The 25608-nt window shown below is 42.8% G+C and overlaps 1 protein-coding gene and 1 long non-coding RNA gene across 5 annotated transcripts in view; one reads left to right on the forward strand and one right to left on the reverse strand.

The window, feature by feature from the left end:
- The window catches only part of LOC110492317 (transcription factor SOX-6), a 158698-nt gene extending 151325 nt beyond the window's left edge, over nt 1-7373 (forward strand). For 2 of the 4 annotated variants that reach the window (XM_036951228.1, XM_036951237.1), the window contains exons 15-16: nt 1845-2061; nt 4221-4518. In XM_036951228.1, coding sequence (XP_036807123.1) covers nt 1845-2061; nt 4221-4518 — 515 coding nt within the window. Of the gene's footprint in view, nt 1-1844; nt 2062-4220 lie in introns of all 4 variants that reach the window. The other 2 variants (XM_036951218.1, XM_036951247.1) reach the window with 1 other exon arrangement.
- Nucleotides 7374-14030: 6657 nt separating this feature from the next.
- Nucleotides 14031-16376, reverse strand: LOC118941077. Its single transcript, XR_005037354.1, has 3 exons — nt 15905-16376; nt 14974-15109; nt 14031-14889 (listed from the first exon to the last, which is right to left on the reverse strand). It is a non-coding gene; the product is annotated as an uncharacterized LOC118941077 (long non-coding RNA).
- Nucleotides 16377-25608: the final 9232 nt, after the last annotated feature.

Raw genomic sequence — 25608 nt, forward strand, 5'->3', positions numbered from 1 at the left:
CAGGATTATTCTGACCCTATGAGATCCGGAGCCTGCTGGTTTTCTGTTCTACCTGATAATGAATTGTACCCACCTGCTGTCCCAGGTCTAAATTCGTCCCGGATTAGGAGGGCAACGATGAAAAAGCGCAGTGGAACTGGCTTCGAGGTCCAGAGTTGAGGGTTCCGAAGCATTGGATAGCTCAAACCTCATCACTCAAAGTTGGAGTCAAATTGAAAGGGTCAGAGGTCATCTATCACTTCCACCTATCCGGCGGAGACCAAACATTACGGATATTTACTTAGTTATCGGTTTGTTTGTGATGACAACAGGGAAATGCCAGACCTGAGAGGCAATCAGGAGACGATGGAGTGTGTGCTGCCCAAACACAATAACACAGCTGGAGACGAGGGACATGATGCGGCCGCTTTAGTCCGTTAAAAAAAAAAGTGTCTTCCCTGTTTCCTTAGTTGAAAAAGAAGGGAGCCTTGATAAACGTCGGTAAACAGAGTCCTGAGCTTGCGCCCCAATTGTCACCCTTTTCCATAAATAGGGCACTACTTTTGACCAGACACCAGGACAAAGTAGTGCACCAAATAGGGAATAGGGTGTCCGTTGGGACACAGGTCCTGGATTCCTCCCTGTGTGTGTCCAAGCTGTGGTGTGTGTGTGTGTGTATAATGGGTTGTCAGAAAGGCCACGCAGATGTGCTCCATTCCTGCGGTAACAGTCCTGTCCACTTGTTCCGTCGCTGGGTGCTTATAGTAGAGACATGATGAGAACCAAACTGTATCAGGGATCCTAAAGTGGGACAGATCCTTGTTTTCAAGCACCCTTCAACAATGTAGATGCACCAGTAGTCTCTCTCTTATTACAAGTTCCTCCTTGAAGAGATTTCCTGCTATGATAGAAGTAAGACGACATAGATTTTGTGCAGTGGAAGCACTGACACGTACGGTTCAATGGCTAATTGAACCACATGATAAGACAGGGGTGGGATTTACCAGGGACCTCACAATACAATATTATCATCATTCTATATTATCACGGTCTGTATTGCGATTCTCATGATTCTATATGCATTGCGATTCGAAACTGTGATTTTATTGCGATTTGATGTTCCAAACATATTGCTCACCATATGTCTGCTGCAGAGGGACGAGAGAGAACAGGAGAACATTTGTTTTGATCAGTCGGGGAACTTTTTGTCTCACTATTTAAAAAGAAAATGAAAGAGCAAGCTATAGGGTGAAAAATACCAGAGTTTTGGCGCGGGTACAGCTGTCTAACACTAGTTTAACCAAAAATTCTATATAGTCAAATTTCGATATTATATCGTCCAAAAATTACATTGCGATATGTAACTGTTATTATTAGAAGAACATAAACAAGAAATTTACAGAACGTTGTATAATCCACTAAACTGTGAAAAGATTTCTAGTTACAGGACTATACTTGACAAAACTTTGACTCCTATACACTTTTTGAACACCAATTCCAATACTCTCAACGAACACCAACTCCAAATCTCTCTACGAACACCAACTCCAATACTCTCTACGAACACCAACTCCAATACTCTCTACAAACACCAACTCCAATACTCTCTACGAACACCAACTACAATACTCTCTACGAACACCAACTCCAATACTCTCTACGAACACCAATACCCTAATAGTGTCCTTCAGTGTGTGTGTGTGTGTGTGTGCGTGTGTGTGCGCGTGTGTGCGCGTGTGTGTGCGTGTGTGTGTGTGTGTGTGCGTGTGTGTGTGTGTGTGTGTGTGTTTGTCTGTCCTTACGCTGTAGTTTGGGTTCCAACCCTGACTCTTGCTGTGTGTGTGTGTCCCGCTATCCGTGTTTAGGCTCTCGCTGGAAGTCCATGACCAACCAGGAGAAGCAGCCATACTACGAGGAACAGGCCCATCTCAGTAAGATCCACCTGGAGAAGTACCCCAACTACAAGTACAAGCCCCGGCCCAAGAGGACCTGCATCATCGACGGCAAGAAGCTACGCATCGGGGAGTACAAGCAGATGATGCGCTCGCGGCGACAGGAGATGAGGCAGTTCTTCAGTGTGGGGTAAGAAGAGAGAGACACTCTACTGATCTGCTGTTGTGCGGTCTTTAGGCTGACTAGGCTAACTGTTAGTATTCTTAAAGGGACATTACACTCCAAAATCAAAGCTTGTGTTTTCAAACCTCAAAAGTGGTCTTCTGTTGAGGTAAGTCCATGTCCCAGGCCATTTGTTTTGTAGATTAGGCTTTACGCCACAATCCATAATAAATGGAAGAGATAAGCACCGTGTCATTTCCAGAACAAAGAGATCTTTTTCATTCATTTGAATATAGCTGGACATACACAACTGGTGATGTGGTACGTGGATCATCTTGACTTTAGGCTACTTTTGAGGTCAGAAAACATCTGACAAACTTTGATTTTGGAGTTTATTAAAGTAACTGTCCAGTGAAAATCTCCCTTTTAAAGGTTTATATTCTGTTATCTCATACCCAAATCATGTGGCTGACTCATCCTATACTTTAATTAGTGGGGGGAAAAAACACTTCAAAAACATCACATTAAACAAAACAATGCTTGCTATTTCCTCATATAGTGTGACGTCACGTTGCCTCATTGACTGAGCTGGCCAACCAACCATTACTTGTCATGTATATTTTTTGTGACCGGTATACACCGACATCATTCTGTTTTTGGGGTTACGCCCACACCATTTAAACACAGAAAAACAGATTTTTATCATACTTAATTAAAAACATTTTGAAGTAGGTCACTTTAATACTAAGCTAATAGAGATAAGGAAACTGGTCCTGGGGTCAACTATCTCTTCAATATTTTTGTCATGGGCGGCTCCCATTTTTGGATTGGAATACTTGAATCGACTGCTCCTAATCATTTTGTTAAGGGGAAGTTGTTCTTTGTAAGGCTAATTCTCCGTGCACCCAGTATTTCCCTTCAAGTAATAGTGCTGAGCTATAGCCTGAATTTGTAATCCAAACTACTAGTTTAAAGATAACAAGGTCCCTTTATCATAGCACTTTTCTCATCCTCTCACGTCAAACTGCAGGCAATGCTGAAAACAAAGGCTGCATCCCAAATGGCTCCCTATTTCCCTAAATAGTGCACTACTTTTCACCCAAAGCCCAATGGGCCTTGGTTAAAAGTAGTGCACTATTATAGGGAATACGGTGCCTTTTGGGATTCAGCCGAAGCCAGTGGCTGGGTCCTAATAGAAAACAGGCATAGATGTGATTAAAGTCATCACGACAGGCCACGTTTTAATGGATTTACCAGGGGCACTGCTTTGAATTGGAGCGATTTTTAATAGTTGTCATTTATTAAATTAGGACAATGGCAGGCGCTTTGCGGGCGGTAGAAATATGACACAGAAATCATACTAGCAGATGTTTGAGAGAGAGAGAGAGCGAGAGAGAGAGAGAGAGAGAGAGAGAGAGAGAGAGAGAGAGAGAGAGAGAGAGAGAGAGAGAGAGAGAGAGAGAGAGAGAGAGAGAGAGAGAGAGAGAGAGAGAGAGAGAGAGAGAGAGAGAGAGAGAGAGAGAGAGAGAGAGAGAGAGAGAGAGAGAGAGAGAGAGAGAGAGAGAGAGAGAGAGAGAGAGAGAGAGAGAGAGGCGGTACAGGGCAGACGTCACAGGTTTAACTCTGTAATTTAGTGTGTGTGGTCAAGCGGAATAAAAGCCTGATTCACCATAGCGGCTGGAGTTTCACTCAGGACTGAATCAAATAACTGGGGGGGGGGGGGGGGGGGGAGCTATAAATTGAGGTATGACCAATTTTGACCCGGCTCCGTATAATGAAACAGGGTCGTTTTTAAGCAGTTTAATGTGAAAATGTGTTTGTCAGAGGTTCTCTGCGGTAATTATTTCTAGAAGGAGTGAACTGTTAGATGAGGAAACTGACATCAATTTTCTTGGTTTATGTGCTTCATTTGAGGGCAGAGGGCTTGCTTGAGTGATATGTGTTTACCTTCATTCCATCCATTACCCAAGAGGCTATTTAGCATTGACAGGGCTACTGTGTGCTGGCAAAAGCTCTGTGTTAAGGTTTTCCCGAAAGACAAGAGTTAGCTACCGTTCAACTTGTTCTAAATAGCTGTTCAAAAGCTCCCTCACTCTCCTTCTCTTGCTCTCAACTTCTCACTCTCTCTCTCCCTCTTTATTTCTCTCTCTCCCCTCTCCCCCCCCCTCTCTCTCCACCTACCCCAGGCCACAGCCTCAGATCCCCATCAGCAACAGTGCCGGCGGCCTCTACCCGGCTGCCATAGCGACAGCCACGCCCTCACCGCACCTGACGTCGGACTGCTCCAGCGCCTCGGCCAGCCCCGAGCCCGCCATCCCCGCCACCCAGAGCACGTTCGGCGTGGTCAAGCCCAAGCCGGTCGCCATGGTGACCGGCGATCACCCGGTCATCGGAGAGGACGAGATAGACATGTATGAAGACTTTGAGGACAAATCGGACTACAGCAGTGGCCATGAGACACGGGAGCCTGTCGGCGCCAACTGAGCATGCTCAGAAGAACCTCTGATTTTTTTGAACTTTTTTGAACTAAAAAGCGGGACAATATGACAGAGACAGTGTTATGAGCAGAACAACTTTTCAACAGTACGACGGGAGCTGAGCATGTGCTCGAAGCAGCTCCGTCCGGGATACGATGCACCACAGACTGAGCATGCTCAGATTGACTCTCGACAGGAAGTGACATCAGATCTCACAGAGCATGTTGCTCAAAAAAAATACCTTGACGGGAGTGCTTCTTTTTAGCATGCGCAAACGTCTCGGAAACGATCCCGTACAGAGGGATTGGGCAAAGACAACCTCCAGACAACCTCCAGACAATCTACCAGAAAGACAGTGAACATACTCACACGGCAATTACAATGCAACACGGACAAGAGCAAGTAAGAGTCAGTAAGATGTCGATGAGAAGAGAATGAGATTAAAGAACAAAGAGAGAGCCTACACATTTCCCGCGTGTGTATTTTTTTTTATAGGAGCGTGCATGGATTTGACTAAAACATCAGGAATTGGTCTTCGACAGCGGTCAGTCTTAAATGTTTATTTTAAGTGTGATGACGTTTTTTTTTTTGCGTTTTTAAATTTGATTTCCATGGACATGTTCCTTGATAGGTTACTTTCCTGTAAAACCTTGGATTGTCAGGACTTGAAAATGTGAAAGGTAATGTAAAATCCTTAGCTCTTGTAGTTTGACATGATTATTTCTCATGAGTACAGTACCCCTACACCTTTCTCGACAAATGCTTACAATATGTTACATTACTGTTTATGATGGGGTTTTATATCCTTGCTCAGGTATGCTGTGCCAGCTTGTGAATGTGTTTTTGATTTCATATGAGAGAATGGTAGGACTTTTCAGACTGACAACGAAACAGGGGAGGAAAAAAAATCCCTTTTATTATTATTAATATTATTATAATGTTTTTTTTAATTTTTAGATATTGTACAGTTTTTCTTGAAATGTGCCAAACCTACATTCACATCCCTCTAAAATATTCTAGTCTTAATTTTGATGCTGCAAAATGTCTTATACAATCATTAGTATCTCCCCGACCCCCGGACCATGGGTAGGCCCAGCGCTCTAGGACACCTTGTGGTGCGCTACAGGGTCATGTTGATTAGGTACCAAATGAAAGACAAACCGACATTTCAAGCGTTTTCCCCTTGCATAACCCAGTAAACAACCCAGCACTCATCGCCAAACGCAATGCCTCAGGATTCCTCCGGATACTGATATCTGTCATCTCTGGCACCACCTCTGGCAGTGACACAGACCAGTAGAGGGATTCATCGTAGAGAGTATCAATCTGGGGATGTTTAGCCCCAAGTACCTTCCCCTCTCTCTTTTCTTAGCCCACATCTTCTACGGGATGTTAAAAGGGGTCGTTCATGATTTTACAACAAAGGTTTGTATTGGCTGTTTATAGAAAACCTTAACCATGTTTAACATGTTTATTCTGGCCCATAGACTATATTCAAGGTGAGGAACCATCTAACATCAAGTTGTAAAATCCTGATCGTCCACTTTAATTCACCCATAATGCATAGAGGCCAAAAATGATCAAATGAGTTGTTTTGGTACACTGTTACAGTACATTGACTTTCAGCTTGAGTGGCTTTTTAGGTTGGATTTTATTTCAAGTTTGTGTGTAGAGTTTGTGAGTATAACATGTGTTATACAGACTCAGCAAATGTTGTTAATGACACAGTACATCTTAATAGGCACAATAAGTCTTAGACTCTTACTCTTAACTAAGAGTTAGACTCTTAGTTCTATGGTCATTCCGAATGACAGGAAAACGCAGAGGAGCGGTCCAGACAGTCATTTCGATAGTAGGGACACCATATATTTAGGGGTTTAAAATGTACATTTTCTTTACTGCGTTATACCGAAGTACAGAAGATCAGATTTTGTTTCTGTGAATTGATCAGTTTACAATTATGTTGACGTCAGAGGTGGTTCTCAAAATACAGACCAATGTTTTTTTTGTCAAATTGGTACGTTGTCAAAAAAACAAAAACGTGGGTCAATATAACCTCGAGCATTTCAAAAGGTACATTTATATTTCTGCAGTGCATGTATATTTTGAAACGGATATTTAAAGTCAATTTAAAACGTACCCATAAAAGTCCTATTTTCATAATCCTCCATTTTGCAAATATGTCTACTTTTACAAGCTCTATTTTAGGGTTTGTGTTACTCTGTTTGCTGGTTGATTTGTATGTGATTTGTAACTCTTTATGACCATGTCAAACGACATTTTTGCAGGTTGGTAGAAGAAAAAAAAGACGTTTTTTTTTTTTTTTTGGACTGAAGTTTGATTGAACTTGCATTACCACAAAAAGGAGAGCTTGCCTCGTGCGTAGACATTGTCCCCAGTGTTCTAAGCATCACACGCACTGGATATTAATGTTCTCTTCTCAGTACTGCCTAATGTGAAGTTGTCGTAAAAACAAAAAAACGACAAAATTCTGACAAAGAAAAAAGTCACCTGTTTTGACTTGAGAGGAAAATCTCACATTTCCAGTTTAGTAGCATTTAAAAAAAAATATTTATGCAGAAGTCATTGTTTTAACTCCAGTGCTGCCTGAGGTGCTTTGCCCTTTGACACAAGTCCAAAGGTCACTCAGACCACCGGTCTGTTTCGACCTACAGAAGCAGACGTCATTTCATTTTCTCCTGGTCACACACATTTTGTGTTGAGTATTGTATTTGAAATTAAATTGTGCTTTTTAACATTTCATTGTATTTATTAGCTGGTGTTGGCTCTAAAAGTGTCAGTACAACTTTGTGAGAAAGACAATCAGAGAAAAAAATAAAGTCAGATTTCCTTACAAATTCATCATTGACATGTATGAAGTGTTTATCAATGGACAAAAGGCAGCCGTTTTCGCTGTATGCTACTTATTGTATTTACAGTGCCTTGCGAAAGTATTCGGCCCCGTTGAACTTTGCGACCTTTTGCCACATTTCAGGCTTCAAACATAAAGATATAAAACTGTATTTTTTTGTGAAGAATCAACAACAAGTGGGACACAATCATGAAGTGGAACGAAATTTATTGGATCTTTCAAACTTTTTTAACAAATCAAAAACTGAAAAATTGGGCGTGAAAAATTATTCAGCCCCTTTACTTTCAGTGCAGCAAACTCTCTCCAGAAGTTCAGTGAGGATCTCTGAATGATCCAATGTTGACCTAAATGACTAATGATGATAAATACAATCCACCTGTGTGTAATCAAGTCTCCGTATAAATGCACCTGCACTGTGATAGTCTCAGAGGTCCGTCAAAAGCGCAGAGAGCAGCATGAAGAACAAGGAACACACCAGGCAGGTCCGAGATACTGTTGTGAAGAAGTTTAAAGCCGGATTTGGATACAAAAAGATTTCCCAAGCTTTAAACATCCCAAGGAGCACTGTGCAAGCGATAATATTGAAATGGAAGGAGTATCAGACCACTGCAAATCTGCCAAGACCTGGCCGTCCCTCTAAACTTTCAGCTCATACAAGGAGAAGACTGATCAGAGATGCAGCCAAGAGGCCCATGATCACTCTGGATGAACTGCAGATATCTACAGCTGAGGTGGGAGACTCTGTCCATAGGACAACAATCAGTCGTATATTGCACAAATCTGGCCTTTATGGAAGAGTGGCAAGAAGAAAGCCATTTCTTAAAGATATCCATAAAAAGTGTAGTTTAAAGTTTGCCACAAGCCACCTGGGAGACACACTAAACATGTGGAAGAAGGTGCTCTGGTCAGATGAAACCAAAATTGAACTTTTTGGCAACAATGCAAGACGTTATGTTTGGCGTAAAAGCAACACAGCACATCACCCTGAACACACCATCCACACTGTCAAACATGGTGGTGGCAGCATCATGGTTTGGGCCTGCTTTTCTTCAGCAGGGACAGGGAAGATGGTTAAAATTGATGGGAAGATGGATGGAGCCAAATACAGGACCATTCTGGAAGAAAACCTGATGGAGTCTGCAAAAGACCTGAGACTGGGACGGGAAAAAATTTCAGTCTCTCGATGTGCAAAACTGATAGAGACATACCCCAAGCGACTTACAGCTGTAATCGCAGCAAAAGGTGGCGCTACAAAGTATTAACTTAAGGGGGCTGAATAATTTTGCACGCCCAATTTTTCAGTTTTTGATTTGTTAAAAAAGTTTGAAATATCCAATAAATGTCGTTCCACTTCATGATTGTGTCCCACTTGTCCCACATGATTGTGTCCCACAAAAATACAGTTTTATATCTTTATGTTTGAAGCCTGAAATGTGGCAAAAGGTCGCAAAGTTCAAGGGGGCCGAATACTTTCGCAAGGCACTGTATTTGTTAGTGCTTATAACACTAACAGAGTATCCTCAACAAGAGACTAATACCAAGCTGATATAAACAAGTACAGTAAGTAGACACACATAGAGAAGGAAGTTAGTTGCAGCAAGATGCTTTCTATAGTAATGCTCAAGGCCAGGCCAAGCGTACATACGTACAAGCGTACAATGACATTTTGGAGTAATTAACAGGCCATATAAAATATCTTTTGCTTTTTTTTGGTTGAATGAGAAATAAGCGAGCAGAATGTATACATTTGAGGTTAGAGAAAATGTTAGACATTTATTGATTTAAAATGTGGTTTCTCAAAAATAATATTGAGCTATTATTCTCAATGGTTAAATTGGGATTTCCGTGGAAGAACCGCCTTCAAAACTGGTGGTTTTTCCATAGTGGTCCTGCAGAAATATGTCAAACAAAAGGTTATTGGTTGCGTACACAGTTTAGCAGATGTCATAGCAGGTGCATCGAAATGCTTATGTTACTAGCTCCTAACAATGCAGTGAAATGTCTAACAAGAACACAAATAATAATTAGAAGAAGAAACACAACAATAAATGTTGGGACGAATCCAATTAACAACCCAAATAGCACTGTAACAGTAATCCAAATGCAATCTATACGTATCTACACCAGATGAATTTACACAAGATATACTAAGAATGATGTGTATAGCCGTAAATATATTAGTCCACTATATACATAAAAACGTGCTGTGTATAAACAGTGTAACTAAAATGCAATGTACAGTAGTCTAAATATTAGAATGAGTTATGTCGAGAATACAGTTTTACAGTAAATACACAGTACAAAATACAGTATAAAACCACATGGGAAAATGGATAGAATTGCAGGCAATAAATAAGCTTCCCGACTAGAGTCCGGAATATATACTGAACAAAAATATAAACGCAACCTGTAAAGTGTTGGTCCCATGTTTCATGAGCTGAAATTAAAGATCTCTGACATTTTCCATACGCACAAAAAGCGTATTTCTCTAAAATGTTGTGCTCAAATTTCTTTACATCCCTGTTATTGAGCATTTCTCCTTTGCCAAGATAATCCATCCACCTGACATGTGTGGCATATCAAGAAGCTGATTAAACAGAATGATCAATACACAGGTGCACCTTGTGCTGGGGACAATAAAAGACACTCTAAAATGTGCATTGTGGTCTCACAACATAATGCCACGGATATCTCTAGTCTCAAAGGATTGTGCAATTGGCATGCTGGCTGCAGGAGTGTCCACCAGAGCTGTTGCCAGATAATTGAATGTTCATTTCTCTACCATAAGCCAAATCCAACGTCATTTTTAGAGAATTTGTCAGTACGTCCAACTGGCCTCGCAACCGCAGACCACGTGTAACCACACCATCCCAGGACCTCCACATCCCGGCTTGATCACCTGCGGGATCGTCTGAGACCAACCACCAGGACAGCTAATGAAACTGAGGAGTATATCTGTCTGTAATAAAGCCCTTTTGTGGGGAAAAACTCATTCTGATTGGCTGGACCTGGCTCCCTAGTGGGTGGCCCTGGCTCCCAAGTGGGTGGGCCTATGTCCTCCCAGTGTCACGTTTTATCAAGGTGGGTGGAATCAGGCGCAGAGAGCAGGGTTCAGTGATTCAACAGTTTATTCTCCGGCGCACAAAAAACACGGTCAACCCAACATACAGGGTGAATAATCCCAACACAGGATCAAAAATAGACCGGAGAAATAACACACACGTATTCCACCAAATGACATGAATACAAAACAATTCCGCACAAAACAAGGGCGGGACAACCTACTACATATAAGGACGTTAATTAAACTAAAATACACACAGGTGAAACTAATAAGACAAAACCAACAGACAAACGAAAAAGGGATCGGTAGTGGCTAGTAGGACGGTGACGACGACCGCCGAGCACCGCCCGAACAGGCAGGAGAGCCAACTTCGGCGGAAGTCGTGACACCCAGGCCCACCCATGGCTGTGCCCCTGCCCAGTCATGTGAAATCCATAGATTAGGGCCTAATGAATTTATTTCAATTGACTGATTGTCTTATATGAACTGTAACTCAGTAAAATCATGTTGCGTATATATATTTTAGTTCAGTATAAATACTTACTGCATGTACACTGAGTGTACAAAACATTAACAGCACCGGCTCTTTCCATGACGTGGACCAGTGGTCACCAACCTTCTCTGAGTCAAGATCACTTTCTGAGTCAAAATTCAAGTCGGGATCTACCGCTCAGATTTTGTTTAAACATCACTCAAAGAACACTAACCAATTAAAACACGTCTGTAGGCTAAAGTCCCTGCCAATGTTGTTCTTCTCAGATCATTTGGAAATGACATATATATATTTTTAAATGGTGTATGATCACACTGGTAATAAATCATTGCTGAGTGAGCATAATAATTGTCTTTTGTTTTTTTTACTGGACAGATGGCCTGCATCTGATGGTCAGTCTGAGGGGAGGGAGGGAGCAGCGTTGAGGCTGCCTCTCACCCGACTCACCGCCCCTTCCAGCTGATGGCAAAACTCTCACCGCATTAATTCTGCCTCATGCACCAATTCATGTTGTTACTCCAATGACCAGAGAAAGTGAGATATTCCTCGATTTAAAAAAAAATCGAGGAATTGCTGTATTCGTTTAGTCACTCTCTAGTCGTGGTTTTAAAAGTTTTGAAATCTCACAGTGTCAACTTTGCTGTGCATTTGAGGCTTCTTTTTTTATAGTCTATAGCTCGAGGAAACTGTGCTATCTGATTGGCCAGCGGTAGACCTATAGGTGCTGTTGATTTTCTCTCTGGGCCTGCCAGGTAGGTGGACTTCTACCTTCAGACATATGAAATGGTTAAAAATGTGTACACTTTATCTTCATGGCACTAGGGCTGCTGAATACCGCCAAAATAGGCTTTATCGCTTGGTTTTTTACAAAAATGTTTGGTGATCGACTATGAATGCCTTGGAGATCGATCAGTCGCTCTTCGATTGGTGACCACTGACATAGAATGACCAGGTGAATCCAGGTGAAAGCTATAATCCCTTATTGATGTCACTTTTTACATTAACTTCAAACAGTGTAAATGAAAGGGAGGAGACAGGTTAAAGAAGGATTTGTAAGCCTTGAGACAGTTGATTGTGTATGTGTGCTATTCAGAGGGTGAGGGCTATCCAAGTGCCTTCGAACAGGGTATAGTAGTAGGTGCCAGGCACACCGGTTTATGTCAAGAACTGCAAGATAGTGAGGTCCTTGATGATCTTCTTGGCCTTCCAGTGACAACAGGTTCTGTAGATGTCCTGGAGGGCAGGCGGTGTGCTCCCGATTACTCTGCCAGGATGCTCTCGATGGGGCATCTGTAGTTCAATCGAGTACAGGCTTATCTGAATGACAACAGAGACAAAATAAAATATGTAATTTTATTGAATAGTTTGGGGTAGGCCTCATCTCTGAAGAATGCGCCTCATAGCCAGATGCTGATGATAGGTTGCCCTATGCTGGGGGTTAGTGTTATAGACACTACCTTATAAATACCTGCTGCGCTGATGAGTGAGCTAGGACGCGATGTGAATTCTAGTTTACTAGATGAATGAAAAGTGCCAATCCATTCAGACCAGCCTTACTGACTGAACTTTCGTAACTACATAAGTTTGTGACAAATTTCTTCAGCCTCCTGAGGTTCAAGGGGCACTTTTGCACCTTCTTCACCACGCTGTCAGTGTGAAGGGAACATTTCAGGTCCTCAGTGATGTGCAAGGTGAGGAACTTGAAGATTTTGACCCGCTCCACTGCGGCCCTAGTCGATGTGTTATATATAATAAATTCAGATTGTATACCGTCTCCCCATCCATGTTGTCCCCATCCAATAATATTGGGCAATACCCCGTTCTATTCGTGTCATTTTGGGAACCGATTTAAATGTGGCCTATTGTTCTTTTCCTCCAACAGGAGTTGTCCTTGCGCGCGCGCGCGTGTGTGTGTGTATCGGTGTGTGTGTGTGTGTCGGTGTGTGGGAATTCCACACATTCTCACTACCCTGTGGTGTGTACACAGTCCCAGCCATTCACTCAATAAATCCTATTGTAATTCCCAAATTGACTGTACCCTCTATGAGGGGCGCCGAGAAGTTTGTCACACTGCTCTTTGTGTGTGCATGTGTCTGTGTCTGTGGCTCCCAGGAGATGAGCCTGCTTGAAGTCAGACTTGTGCCATTTGCCATCTTAATCTTGTTAAATAAGTCAAAATCATTTATATTTCCCTTCTTTCCCCCCCAATGTTTTTATAGGATGTACAGTTAGTCGTACACCAGATAAATAGAAAGGATCAGTTGTGTGTGTGTGAGTATGTGGGGTTACATGTGTGTGTGAATGTGTGTGTGTACTGTATGTGTGTATCAGAGGAGGCTGGTTGGAGGAGTTATAGAAGGACAGGCTCATTGTAATGGCTGGAATGGAATTAATGGAACAGAGTCTAAGGTGGGTTCCATGTGTTTGATGCGATTGATACCTTAATGTATTGCACAGCGTCTACAATGGACTCTCCTGTGCTGACTACACAGTTAGGGGAGAGTTTTAGAGGAGCATGCGTTTGACAGAGCTGGGTTGTGTTCATTAGGCACAAAAACGGAAGTAAATGGACTGAAAGGTGGGGACCACCAGGATTCCCAATAAGAAATGCCTATTTGTGTTTTCTGTTGCACATTGTTTTTTAAGTATTTTCCGTTGCTTGCCCTAATGAACGTGACCGAGAGTGACATTTCCGGTCTGAATCCCCCCCCAGTTTACCTGGTGCCTCGCTTGGAAATGTGATGAGATTTCCAACACACCGCTCGAGTCCAAATCCACTATCGTCTAATGAATCAAATCCAAAAAGGAAAGGCAGACATGAGTTCTGCTCTCGTCTAACACGGGTTCATATGGCCCAATGCCAGAGAGAAACACTGACACACTCACAAACTGATGCTAATTAGAAAGCCTTTGATTTGACCTTTATTATTTTATGGTTACAGAGGAACTGTGACATAATCACATGCTCTGCTCTTGGGTGATCTTATGAAAGACTCTCCTTAAGATGGACCCTCAAGGCGCAATTTACTTTTGTATTTAAAAAAGATGCACATTAATGTACATTACAATTTTTTTTTTTTTTTTCCTCTCGCCAATTTTTGCTTCAGACCAAGAGAATTATAAATCATTATTACAAAGGCAGGCTCTTCAAACATCTTGGAGAGGCTCTCTCTTTCCGACGAGGCATCAAAGGGTAGCTTGCGTCTGATGAGGTCATTATAGTAGAAGGTTTGGTCATACTAACACGCTCTCGGAGAGGCTCTCTCTTCCCGACGAGGCATCAAAAGGTAGCTTGCGTCTGATGAGGTCATTATAGTAGAAGGTTTGGTCATGCTAACACGCTCTCGGAGAGGCTCTCTCTTCCCGACGAGGCATCAAAGGGTAGCTTGCGTCTGATGAGGTCATTATAGTAGAAGGTTTGGTCATACTAACACGCTCTCGGAGAGGCTCTCTCTTCCCGACGAGGCATCAAAAGGTAGCTTGCGTCTGATGAGGTCATTACAGTAGAAGGTTTGGTCATGCTAACACGCTCTCGGAGAGGCTCTCTCTTCCCGACGAGGCATCAAAAGGTAGCTTGCGTCTGATGAGGTCATTACAGTAGAAGGTTTGGTCATGCTAACACGCTCTCGGAGAGGCTCTCTCTTCCCGACGAGGCATCAAAAGGTAGCTTGCGTCTGATGAGGTCATTACAGTAGAAGGTTTGGTCATGCTAACACACTCTTGGAGAGGCTCTCTCTTCCCGACGAGGCATCAAAAGGTAGCTTGCGTCTGATGAGGTCATTACAGTAGAAGGTTTGGTCTCTCTCCAAGGGCGTTGTCTCATTAGTTGTCTTTGTTACACCTAGACGTGGCGGTACAATAAACAACTATCAGTTCATCGATTCAGTCAGGTCCAAGTCCTTTATGTCGTTGTCGCACATCACAGCACAGACCAGGATGCCTCACTCGCCTGGGGATAAATATTTAACTTAATTAAATGACAAAAACAAATGCCACAGAAATGAAATGATTTTGTGACTGCCTTTTTACTCACAAATTTTGACCCGGGTGACTGCGGCATGCTTGGCTGTGACTCGTTAAAAACAAAACTGAAAATGTAGGTCTAGTGTCCCCATGACTACGCAGTAGCAATCATCCTCAGCTTTGATAGAATGGCCCACAATAAGCCACTGTAAAAGTTGTTAAGAAAGTTCAGTTCAGGAATACTAGTAATTAAAATACCAAGAGGTCAACCTTGGAGATACTAAAATGCTAAATGCAAATCACAGAAATAAAATAAAATGTTGAAACATTGCCTTTGTGAGACAGGCTTTAGAATTCTGTACTTATACATCAAACCTTTTATTTCAATTTAAAAAAGGAAACATTCAAAGGAAAATGGTCAATGGACAAAAGGGCAATTTTCCCTTTCTTCATTCAAAGTCCTTGGACGCTTTCACATGCTCAGTTCATTAATTAAATATGCTATACTCAATCAATGTTCGTTTGAAAGCTTGTCAGATTGTGTGAATGAAAGGCGTTATTGCAGCCTTGATCAGTGGAATTGTGTGCAGCTGCACTTCTAATGATGTAACAGAATGCATTGCCATATGTCCAAGACTTATGGTACAAAAAATAACAGCCCCTACATCAATAACCATTTTACAATCACTTTTGCATTCGCATCTCTTTTAATAATGGATAAAGACACGAAACATTTACCAAAGACAAGAGCTGTCAATGTCTTTTCTTGGTGTGTTTCCCTTACATTTTTTTGTATGTGTTGCTGCAAACGTCCCTTAATTAAGGTTGTGGCAAATTTGCTGCAAACTAAATAGTGTGCCAAAAAATGTTGCATCTGCGGCAACAATCATATGTAGTAGCAGCAAACAGTTCCCCAGAGAATTCTCTCGAGATTCTTTTTTTTCAATCTGTGGCAAACCTGTGGCAACAATATTTATTGCCACTAGTGGCAAACAGTTTACCAGAAGTTGTTTCTGTTGAACACAGGAGTTCCAAGACCAGTTCCAAGACCAGAAAGTCTGTGGAAGAAGAAACATTTGTTGGAAATGGAAACCAAATGACCTACCTAACAAAGTTGTATGATGAGTGTCTAACTTATTAATTTAAACTTCCCAATAAACAAATAAATTATGTTAGCTAATTGATGCCTAGTAAGCGATGGAGTTTTATGGGATGGAGAAGCAATACTCCAAGCCACAGCTTCATAGTACTTTTCAAACATAGAGAACTGATACTGTATACTGGTTATTGGAAAGACAGTACTGTGCAATATCGAGGAGCCCTCAACTGCTGCTCAATCAGCCTACTTTTTCAACCTGAATGAGGAGAATAAAAACAATCCAAAATGTATTTTTGATACTGTCGCAAAGCTAACTGGAAAGCAGTATTCCCCAAGTGAGGATGGTCTTCTTTGAATCTAAAAGTGGCAGTAATAAAGCCTCTCCCGAAAAAGCCAAACCTTGACTCAGAAACTATCGGCCTATATAGAAACTCCCTTTCCTCTCAAAAATGTTAGAAAAAGCTGTTGCGCACTAACTCACTGCCGTCCCGAAGACAAATAATGTATATGAAACGCTCCCATCTATTTTCAGACCCCTCATAGCACTGAGACTGCACTTGTGAAGGCAGTAAATGACTTTTCAACTGCGTCAGACCGAGGCTCTGCATCTGTCCTCGTGCTCCGAGACCTTAGTGTCGCTTTTGACACCATCGATCACCACATTCTTTTGGAGAGATTGGAAACCCTAATTGGTCTCCACGGACAAGTTCTTGCCTGGATTAGATCTTATCTGTCGGAAAGATATCAGTTTGTCCCTGTGGTGGCTTGTCCTCTGACAAATCAATAGTAAGTTTTGGTGTTTGTCAAGGATCCATTTAGGACCACTTGTTTTCACTATATATTCTACCTCTTGGTGATGTCATTCGGAAACACAATGTCAACTTTTACTGCTACAGTATGCGGACTACACACAGTTGTACATTTCAATGAAACATGGTGAAGCCCCAAAATTGCCCTCCCTGGAAGCCTGTGTTTCAGACATAAGGAAGTGGATGGCGGCAAACGTTTGACTTTTAAACTCGGACCAAACAGAGATGCTAGTTCTAGGTCCCAAGAAACTAAGAGATCTGCTGTTTGATCTGACAATTAATCTTGATGGTTGTACAGTCGTCTCAAATAAAACTGAAGGACCTCGGCGTTACTCTGGACCCTGATCTCTCTTTTGACGAACATATCAAGTATATTTCAAGGGCAGCTTTTATCGATCTTCTTAACATTGCAAAAACCAGAAACTTCAATGCTTTTGTCACTTCTAGATTAGACTATTAAAATGCTCTATTCTCCGGCTACCCGGATAAAGCACTAAATAAAGTTCAGTCAGTGCTAAATATGGCTGCTAGAATCTTGACTAGAGCCCAAAAATGTGATCATATTGCTCCAGTGCCAGCCTCTCTACTGGCTACCCTTAACTAGCTTCCTGATAAGGCTAGGTCTGATTTCAAGGTTTTATTGCTAACCTACAAAGCGTTACATGGACTTGCTTCTACCGCTCTGATTTGGTCCTGCCGTACATACCTACAAGTCCCAAGAATTTCTAAGTAGCTGGAGTTTTGGCTTTCCCCTATTGAGCCCAATTTTTATGGAATGGTCTGCCTATCCATGTGAGAGACGCAGACTCAGTCTCAACCTTTGTCTTTACTGAAAACTCACCTCTTCAATAGGTCCCTTTATTGAGTGTAGTCTGGCCCAGGGGTGCAAAGGTGACCGGCAAGGCACTGGAGTGACGAACCACCCTTTCTGTCTCTGCCTGGCCGGTTCCCCTCTTTTCACTGGGATTCTCTGCCTCTGACCTATTTTTGTTTTACCATTATATAACTAGGCAAGTCAGTTAAGAACAAATTCTTATTTCCAATGACGGCCTACCGCGGCAAAACCCGTACGACCCTGGGCCAATTGTGTGCCCCCCTATGAGACTCCCAATCATGGCCTGATGTGATACAGCCTGGACTCTAACCTGGGACTGTAGTTACACCTCTTGCACTGAGATGCAGTGCCTTAGACCCCTGCGCCACTCAGAGCCCAATTATGGGGTTCACTAATACTCTTCCATGCCATCCCTAGGAGGGATGCGTCACGTCGTGCCAGGGTTTTTCCCTGCTATGGTCGACTTGAGTGGGTTGAGCCACTAACTTGATCTTCCTGTCTGGTTTTGCTCCCCCTCGGGCTTGTGCGGTGGAGGAGATCTTTGTGGGCTATACTCAGCCTAAGTTGGTGGTCTGTTGATTTCCCTTTAGTGGTGTTGGGGCTGTGCTTTGGCAAAGTGGTTGGGATTATATCCTAGGTTCCTGCCTTTTCTAGGGAGTTTTCCCTAGCCACTGTGCTTCTACATCTGCAGTGCTTTCTGTTTTGGGTTTTTGGCTAATCTGCTGATGTAAAAAGGGCTTCATAAATAAGTGTGATTGATTGACTGGGGTGGAATTGGCATGGGTGTGGGGGGTGCTCATGTCTTAGTCATTGGTAGGAAGAAGTTTGGTCCAAAGTAGATGCTGAATCCTATAAATTAAAATGGCCAATTTGGGTGCAATCCATTACCTTAATTTCTCAGAGATCAACTTATATTTCCAAATGTTACAAATTACAGAAACCATTTCAGTGCAATCTGAGATGATGGGTGTCGGAAATCCTTTTTCTTGTGCTTTTTGAGGTGGAACTGGATTGGGAAGAAGTTGCATCAACACCCTGGAAAGATGTTTGTGGTGCAGTCACTCATAACACCTTTTCTTTTGAGTGATAAATGAGTGTATTGTCTTCAGCTTGATAAGGTCAAAGCCAAACCTGCCCATTAAGCCCTTGAGTCGACCTGTAAACATGCCGAAATATAAAATGTTTTCAGTAACTGTTTTCAGTATCTTAATGTTGTTTTTGTTTTGTGTTTTCTGATTGCTCCAGTGCGTGCATTCAACTTACCTTTCTTCCCCCCCCCCCCCCCCCCCCCCCCCCCCACACCTTGCAGTCTCGCCCTCTTCTGATCCCCCTCAGACAAACGTTGAAGTTCGATTTTTTTTGACTTCTCCATTCTCTCACTCGTTTGGATCCAAAATACCTGGCTGTTGCCTCGACAGACAGAAATACTCCTCTGTTTCATCAGCTGTCCGGATGGCTGGTCTCAGACGATCCCACAGGTGAAGAAGTCAGATGTGGAGGTCCTGGGCTGGCGTGGTTACATGTTATATGCGGTTGTGAGGCTGGTTGGACATACTGCCAAATTCTATAAAACGACGTTGGAGACGGCAATGGTATAGAAATTATTTCTTTGGCAACAGCTCTGGTGGACATTCCTGCAGTCAGCATGCCAATTGCACGCTTACTCAAAACTTTAGACATCTGTGGCATTGTGTTGTGTGACAAAACTGCACATTTTAGAGTGGCCTTTTGTTGAAGCTGTTCAATCAGCTTCTTGATATGCCATACCTGTCAGGTGAATGGATTATCTTGGCAAAGGAGAAATGTTCACTAACAGGGATGTAAACAAATATGTGCACAAAACTTTTGTGCGTACGGAAAATTTTGCAGATCTTTTATTTCAGCTCATAAAACATGGGACCAACCTTTACATGTTGCATTTGTATTTTTGTTCAGTTTGAAAGGACACACACAGGTGTCTTTGATCATGGCCGGCTGTAGCTTGATTTCATTGGTTGATTTAGAGATATAAATATAACATATAAAAAAGCATGAGTCGATAACATAAGGCCTACAGACATTATTTACAATGAATAGCAAAAACACAATAATCCCAAGAATGGCTTCAGATAAAACTTTGAGGTTGAGACTGAAGGGAGAAAGGGTCAAGGACCCTTGCTCCCTACGGTCTAAACGTAGACTTTGATCTGAAGCCATTCTTGTGATTATTGTGTTTTTGCTATCCATTGTAAATCATGTTTGTAGGCTGACAGTGCGTTACGTTACAGCTTTATTCTAATATATATATATATTTTATTTCCCTCTCATCAATCTACACACAACACCCCATAATGTTAAAGCAAAAACATATACATTTTACAACAAATAAAAAAGTATTCAGAGCCTTTACTCAGTACTTTGTTGAAGCACCCTTGGCAACGATTACAGCCTATAGTCTTCTTGGGTATGATGCTAGTGTAACCGATGTGAAATGGCTAGGTCGTTCGCAAGGTGCGCGCTAATGGCGTTTCAATCGGTGACGTCACTCGCTCTGAGATCTTGAAGTAGTTGTTTCCCTTGCTCTGCAAGGGCCGAGGCTTTTGTGGAGCGATGGGTAACGATGCTTCGAGGGTAACTGTTGTCAATGTGTGCAGAGGGTCCCTGGTTCGAACCCAGGTAGGGACGAGGAGAGGGACGGAAGCTAAACTGTTGCATTGGTGCCGTAACTCGGATCACAGGTTGCTGCGGAAAAGGAGAAGGTCAATGTAACTGATGTGAAATGGCTAGCTAGTTTGCGGAGTTCGAGCCCAGGTAGCGGCGAGGAGAGGGACGGAAGCTAAACTGTTACACTACAAGCTTGGCACACCTGTATTTGGGGAGTTTATTTCATTCTTCTCTGCAGATCCTCTCAAGCTCTGTCACGTTGGATGGGGAGCATCGCTGCACAGATATTTTCAGGTCTCTCCAGAGATGTCAAGTCTGGGCTCTGGTTGGGCCACTCGAGGACATTCAGAAACTTGTCCCAAAGCCACTCCTGCATTGTCTTGGCTGTGTGCTTAGGGTCAATGCCCTGTTGGAAGGTAAACTTTCACCCCAGTCTGAGGTCCTGAGCGCTCTGGAGCAGGTTTTAATCAAGGATCTCTCTGTCCTCTCTGTCTCTGCTACATTCATCTTTCCCTTGAGCCTGACTATTCTCCCAGTCCCTGCAGCTGAAAAACATCCCCGCAATATGATGCTGCCACCGCCATGCTTCACCGTAGGGATGGTATGGGCCTGGTGATGAGCGGTGCCTGGTTTCCTCCAGATGTGAAGCTTGGCAGTCAGGCCAAATAGTTCAATCTTGGTTTCATCAGACCAGAGAATATTGTTTCTCATGGACTGAAAGTCCTGTAGGTGCCTTTTGGCAAACTCCAAGCAGGCTGTCATGTGCCTTTTACTGAGGAGTGGCTTCTGTCTGGCCACTCTACCACAAAGGCCTGATTGGTGGAGTGCTGCAGAGATGGTTGTCCTTCTGGAAGGTTCTCCCATCTCCACAGAGGAACTCTAGAGCTCTGTCAGAGTGACCATCGGGTTCTTGGTCACCTCCTTAACTAAGACCATTCTACCGCGATTTCTCAGTTTGGCTGGTGGCCAGGTCTAGGAAGCATATTGGTGGTTCCAAACTTCTTCCATTTAAGAATGAATAGAGAACACTGAGTTCTTGGGGACCTTCAATACTGCCCAAAAATGTTGGTACCCTTCCCCAGATCTGTTCCTCAACACAATCCTTTCTCAGCACTCTATGGACAATTCCTTCGACCTCATGGTTTGGTTTTTGCTCTGACATGCACTGTCAACTGTGGGACCTTATATAGACAGGTATGTGCCTTTATCATGTCATGTCCAATCAATTGAATTGACCACAGGTTCACTCCAATCAAGTTGTATACACATTTCAAGGATGATCAATGTAAACAGGATGCACCTGAGCTTAATTTCGAGTATCATAGCAAAGGGTCTGAATACTTATGTAAATAAAGTTTTTTTTTTTTTTATTTTTAATACATTTGCAAAAATGTCTAAAAACTGTTTTTGTTTTGTCGTTATGGGGTATTGTGTGTGGGTTGATGAGGAAAAATGTATTGAATCCATTTTAGAATAAGGCTATAACGTAACAAAATGTGGAAAAAGTGAAGGGGTTTGATACTTTCCCGAATGCACTGTATCTAGCCAAATTGGATCTATGATATTATGTTATCCATTTACGATTTTTTATATGTTCCATTTATATCTCTTAATCAACCAATGAAATCAAGCTACAGCCAGCCATGATTACAGACACCTGTGTATGGCCTTTCAAACTATATAAACTAGTGACCCGCAGTGTTTGTTATTATACCCTGATGAAGACAACTTGGCTGTTGGTTATAAAATTATTGCATTTGAGCTTCTAGAGGGTACAGCTCTCCTTTTTTGTTCAAGTGTTCTACTCCTCTCACCTAAACATGTGTGCGTTTATTTCACCTCCAGTAGTGTTTATCCCACTGCACAGTCCCCGCAGCCGGACCATTTTCTGACAGCTGTGGGGCATTCTCAACCGGTGTTGCTCATTTAGCCGATATACATTTTCAACCGTTTTTCCCCGCTAAGCAAGAGTCAGAGCCCGAGCCTTCCCAAGTCTTTCCTCCACCTGTTACGTGGTCTGAGTCGCCGAAGCCTCCCACCACTAGCTCTGACAAATTGAAATAGCCTAGTCATTGGTGACTCCATTATTCGCAATATTAAGAGATACAAATAATCATCCAGCGATCATGGTTTGGTTACCAGGGAGCAGGGCTACTGACCTAAAAGGCTAATCTGAAGACGGTGCTGGCTGAGGCTAAAATTGGCGAGTGTAGATGGCATAGGGATATTGTTATCCATGTCGGCACCAACAAATTATATTAATCACATGCGCCGAATACAACAGGTACCATGAAATGCTTACTTACAAGCCCTTAACCAACAATGCTGCTTTAAGAAAATAATAGTTTACAAAAATATTTAGTGAAGAAACTATATACAGGGGGTACCGGTACCACACTGAGTCAATGTGCGGGGGTACAGGTTAGTTAAGCTAATTGAGGTAATATGTACATGTGGGTAGGTAGGGGTAAAGTACAAAGATAATAAACAGTGAGTAGCAGCAGTGTAAAAAAAGTGGGTTAATGCAAATAGTCTGGTTGGCCATTTGATTAATTGTTCAGCAGTCTTATGGCTTGGGGTAGAAGCTGTTAATGAGTCTTTTGGACCTAGACATGCCACTCCGGTACCACTTGCCATTCAGTAACAGAGAGAACAGTCTTGAGTGGCTGGAGTCTTTTACAATTTTTAGGGCCTTCCTCTGACACCACCTGGTATAGAGGTTATGGATGGCAGGACGCTTGGCCCCACTGATATACTGGGCCGTACGCACTAGCCTCTGTAGTACCTTATGGTCAGATTCCGAGCAGTCACCATTCCCGGCTCTCGATGGTGCAGCTGTATAACATTTTGAGCATCTGGAAACCAATGCCAAATCTTTTCAGTTTTCTGAGGGGGAATAGGCATTGTCGTGCCCTCTTTCACAACTGTCTTGGTGTGTTTGGACCATGATAGTTTCTTGGTGATGTGGACACCAAGGAACTTGAAGCTCTTGACCCGCTCCACTACAGCCCCGTTGATGTGAATGGGGGCATGCTCAGGCATTATTTTCCTCAACTCCACAATCAGCTCCTTTGTGTTGCTCACATTAAAGGATAGGTTGTTGTACTGGCACCACACTGCCTGGTCTTTGACCTCCTCGCTATAGGCTGTCTCATCGTTGTTGGTGATCATGCCTACCACCGGTGTGTCTTCGGAACACTTAATGATAGTGTTGAAGTCGTGCTTGAAGTCAAGATTGAATGATCCTTGAAGTCGAGGATCAGCATGGCAGATGTGTTGTTGCTTATCCTTACCACCTGAGGGCATCCCGTCAGGAAGTCCAGGATCCAGTTGCAGATGGTGTTTAGTCCCAGAGTCTGTAGCTTAGTGATGAGCTTTGGGGGCACTATGGTGTTGAATGCTGAGCTGTAGTGAATGAACAGCATTCTCACATAGGTGTTTGTTTCTTCCAGGTGGCTACAGACGTGAGTGCTACGGGGCGATAGTCATTTAGCCAGGGTACCTTGGTGTTCTTGGGCACAGGGACTATGGTGGATTACTTGAAACATGTTGGTATTACAGCCTCGGTCAGGGAGAGGTTGAAAATGTCAGGGAAGACACTTGCCAGTTGTTCCGCGCATGCTCCAAGTACAGGTCCTGGTAATCTGTCTGGCCCCGCGGCCTTGTGAATGTTGGCCTGTTTAAAGGTCTTACACATATCGGCTATGGAGAGCGTGATCACACAGTTGCCTTGAACAACTAGTGCTATCATGCATGCTTCTGTGTTGCTTGCCTTGAAGAGAGCATAGAAGGTATTTAGCTCATCTGGTAGACTCACGTCACTGGGCAGCTCGCGGCTAGATTTCCCTTTGTAATCCGTAACAGTTTGCGAGCCCTGCCACATCCAACGAGCGTCAGAACCGGTGTAGTAGGATTCAATCTTAGTCCCGTATTGACACTTTGCCTGTTTGATGATTCGTTTGAGGGCATAGCAGGATTTCTTATAAGCGCCTTGATTAATGTCCCTCCTTGAAAACAGCAGTTCTAGCCTTTAGCTCAGTACGGATGTTGCCTGTAGTCCATGGCTTCTGGTTGGGATATGTACGTACGGTCACTGTGGGGATGACATCCTTGATGAACTTGCCGATGAAGCCGGTGACTGATGTGGTATATTTTGACGTCTTCACTATTATTTGACAATGTAGAAAATAGTAAAAATAAACAATCTAAGGTAACACCATGTAATTTAGTCTCCTCAACTTCTTCAACAGCATTCATTACCAGATTCAGCTGAGGTCTAGAACATCACATGGATTGTGTATTTGTGTCATTCAGAGGGTGAATGGGCAAGACAAAAGCTTCAAAGTACCTATGAACGGGTATGGTAGCAGGTGCCAGGTGCACCGGTTTCTGGCAACAAGTGCAATGGTGCTGGGGCTTTTCACGCTCAATAATTTCCAGTGTATATCAAGAAGGGTCCACCACCCAAAGGACATCCAACCAACTTGACATAACTGTTGGAAGCATTGGAGTCAACACGGGCCAGCATCCCTGTGGAACGCTTTTGACACCTTGTAGAGTCCATGTCCCAACGAATTGAGGCTGTTCTGAGGGCAAAAAGGGGTGCAACTCAATATTAGGAAGGTGTTCCTAATGTTTGCTATTGTCACACCCTGATCTCTTTCACCTGCCTTGTGCTTGTCTCCACCCCCCACTAGGCGTCTCCTGTTTTTCCCCATCATCCCCTGTGTATTTATACCTGCATTTTCTGTTTGTCTGTTGCCAGTTCATCTTGTCATGTCAGGTCTTACCAGCATTTTTCTCCCTCTCTTTTTCTCCTGTTCTCAAGTTTTGTTTTCTAGTCCTCCCGGTTTTGACCTTTCTGTCTGTCCTGACCCTGAGCCTGCCTGCCGTTCTGTCCCTGATTGACTCTGCCTTGGAATACGAACCTCTGCCTGCCCTCGACCTGCCCTTTGCCTGCCCCTTTGTTATAATAAATATTCTGAGAATCAAACTATCCGCCTCCTGTGTCTGCATCTGGGTCATATCCTGAGTCTTGATAGGTATACTCTGTGTATATGGAAGTAGTTTAGTGGCCAAAAAAATAGGTTAAATATGTTTTTTCTTATACATCCCAGTTTAGGACAGACACTTCAAAACAAACTTCCTGTTGATATATTTTTTGACTATCTGTTTTGCTATTCAATGTTTTGTTATTCAATGCGTTTCTATGGGCTCATAGCAGTCAGACCAAAATCAATGTATAATCCATGTTTATTTTTATACCTACATCTCAAAATCAAATAGCAAAATTATCCATTGTATGACCATCTTAAAACA

This window comes from Oncorhynchus mykiss, chromosome 2 (genome assembly GCF_013265735.2).
Source record: "Oncorhynchus mykiss isolate Arlee chromosome 2, USDA_OmykA_1.1, whole genome shotgun sequence".
NCBI lineage: Eukaryota > Metazoa > Chordata > Actinopteri > Salmoniformes > Salmonidae > Oncorhynchus > Oncorhynchus mykiss.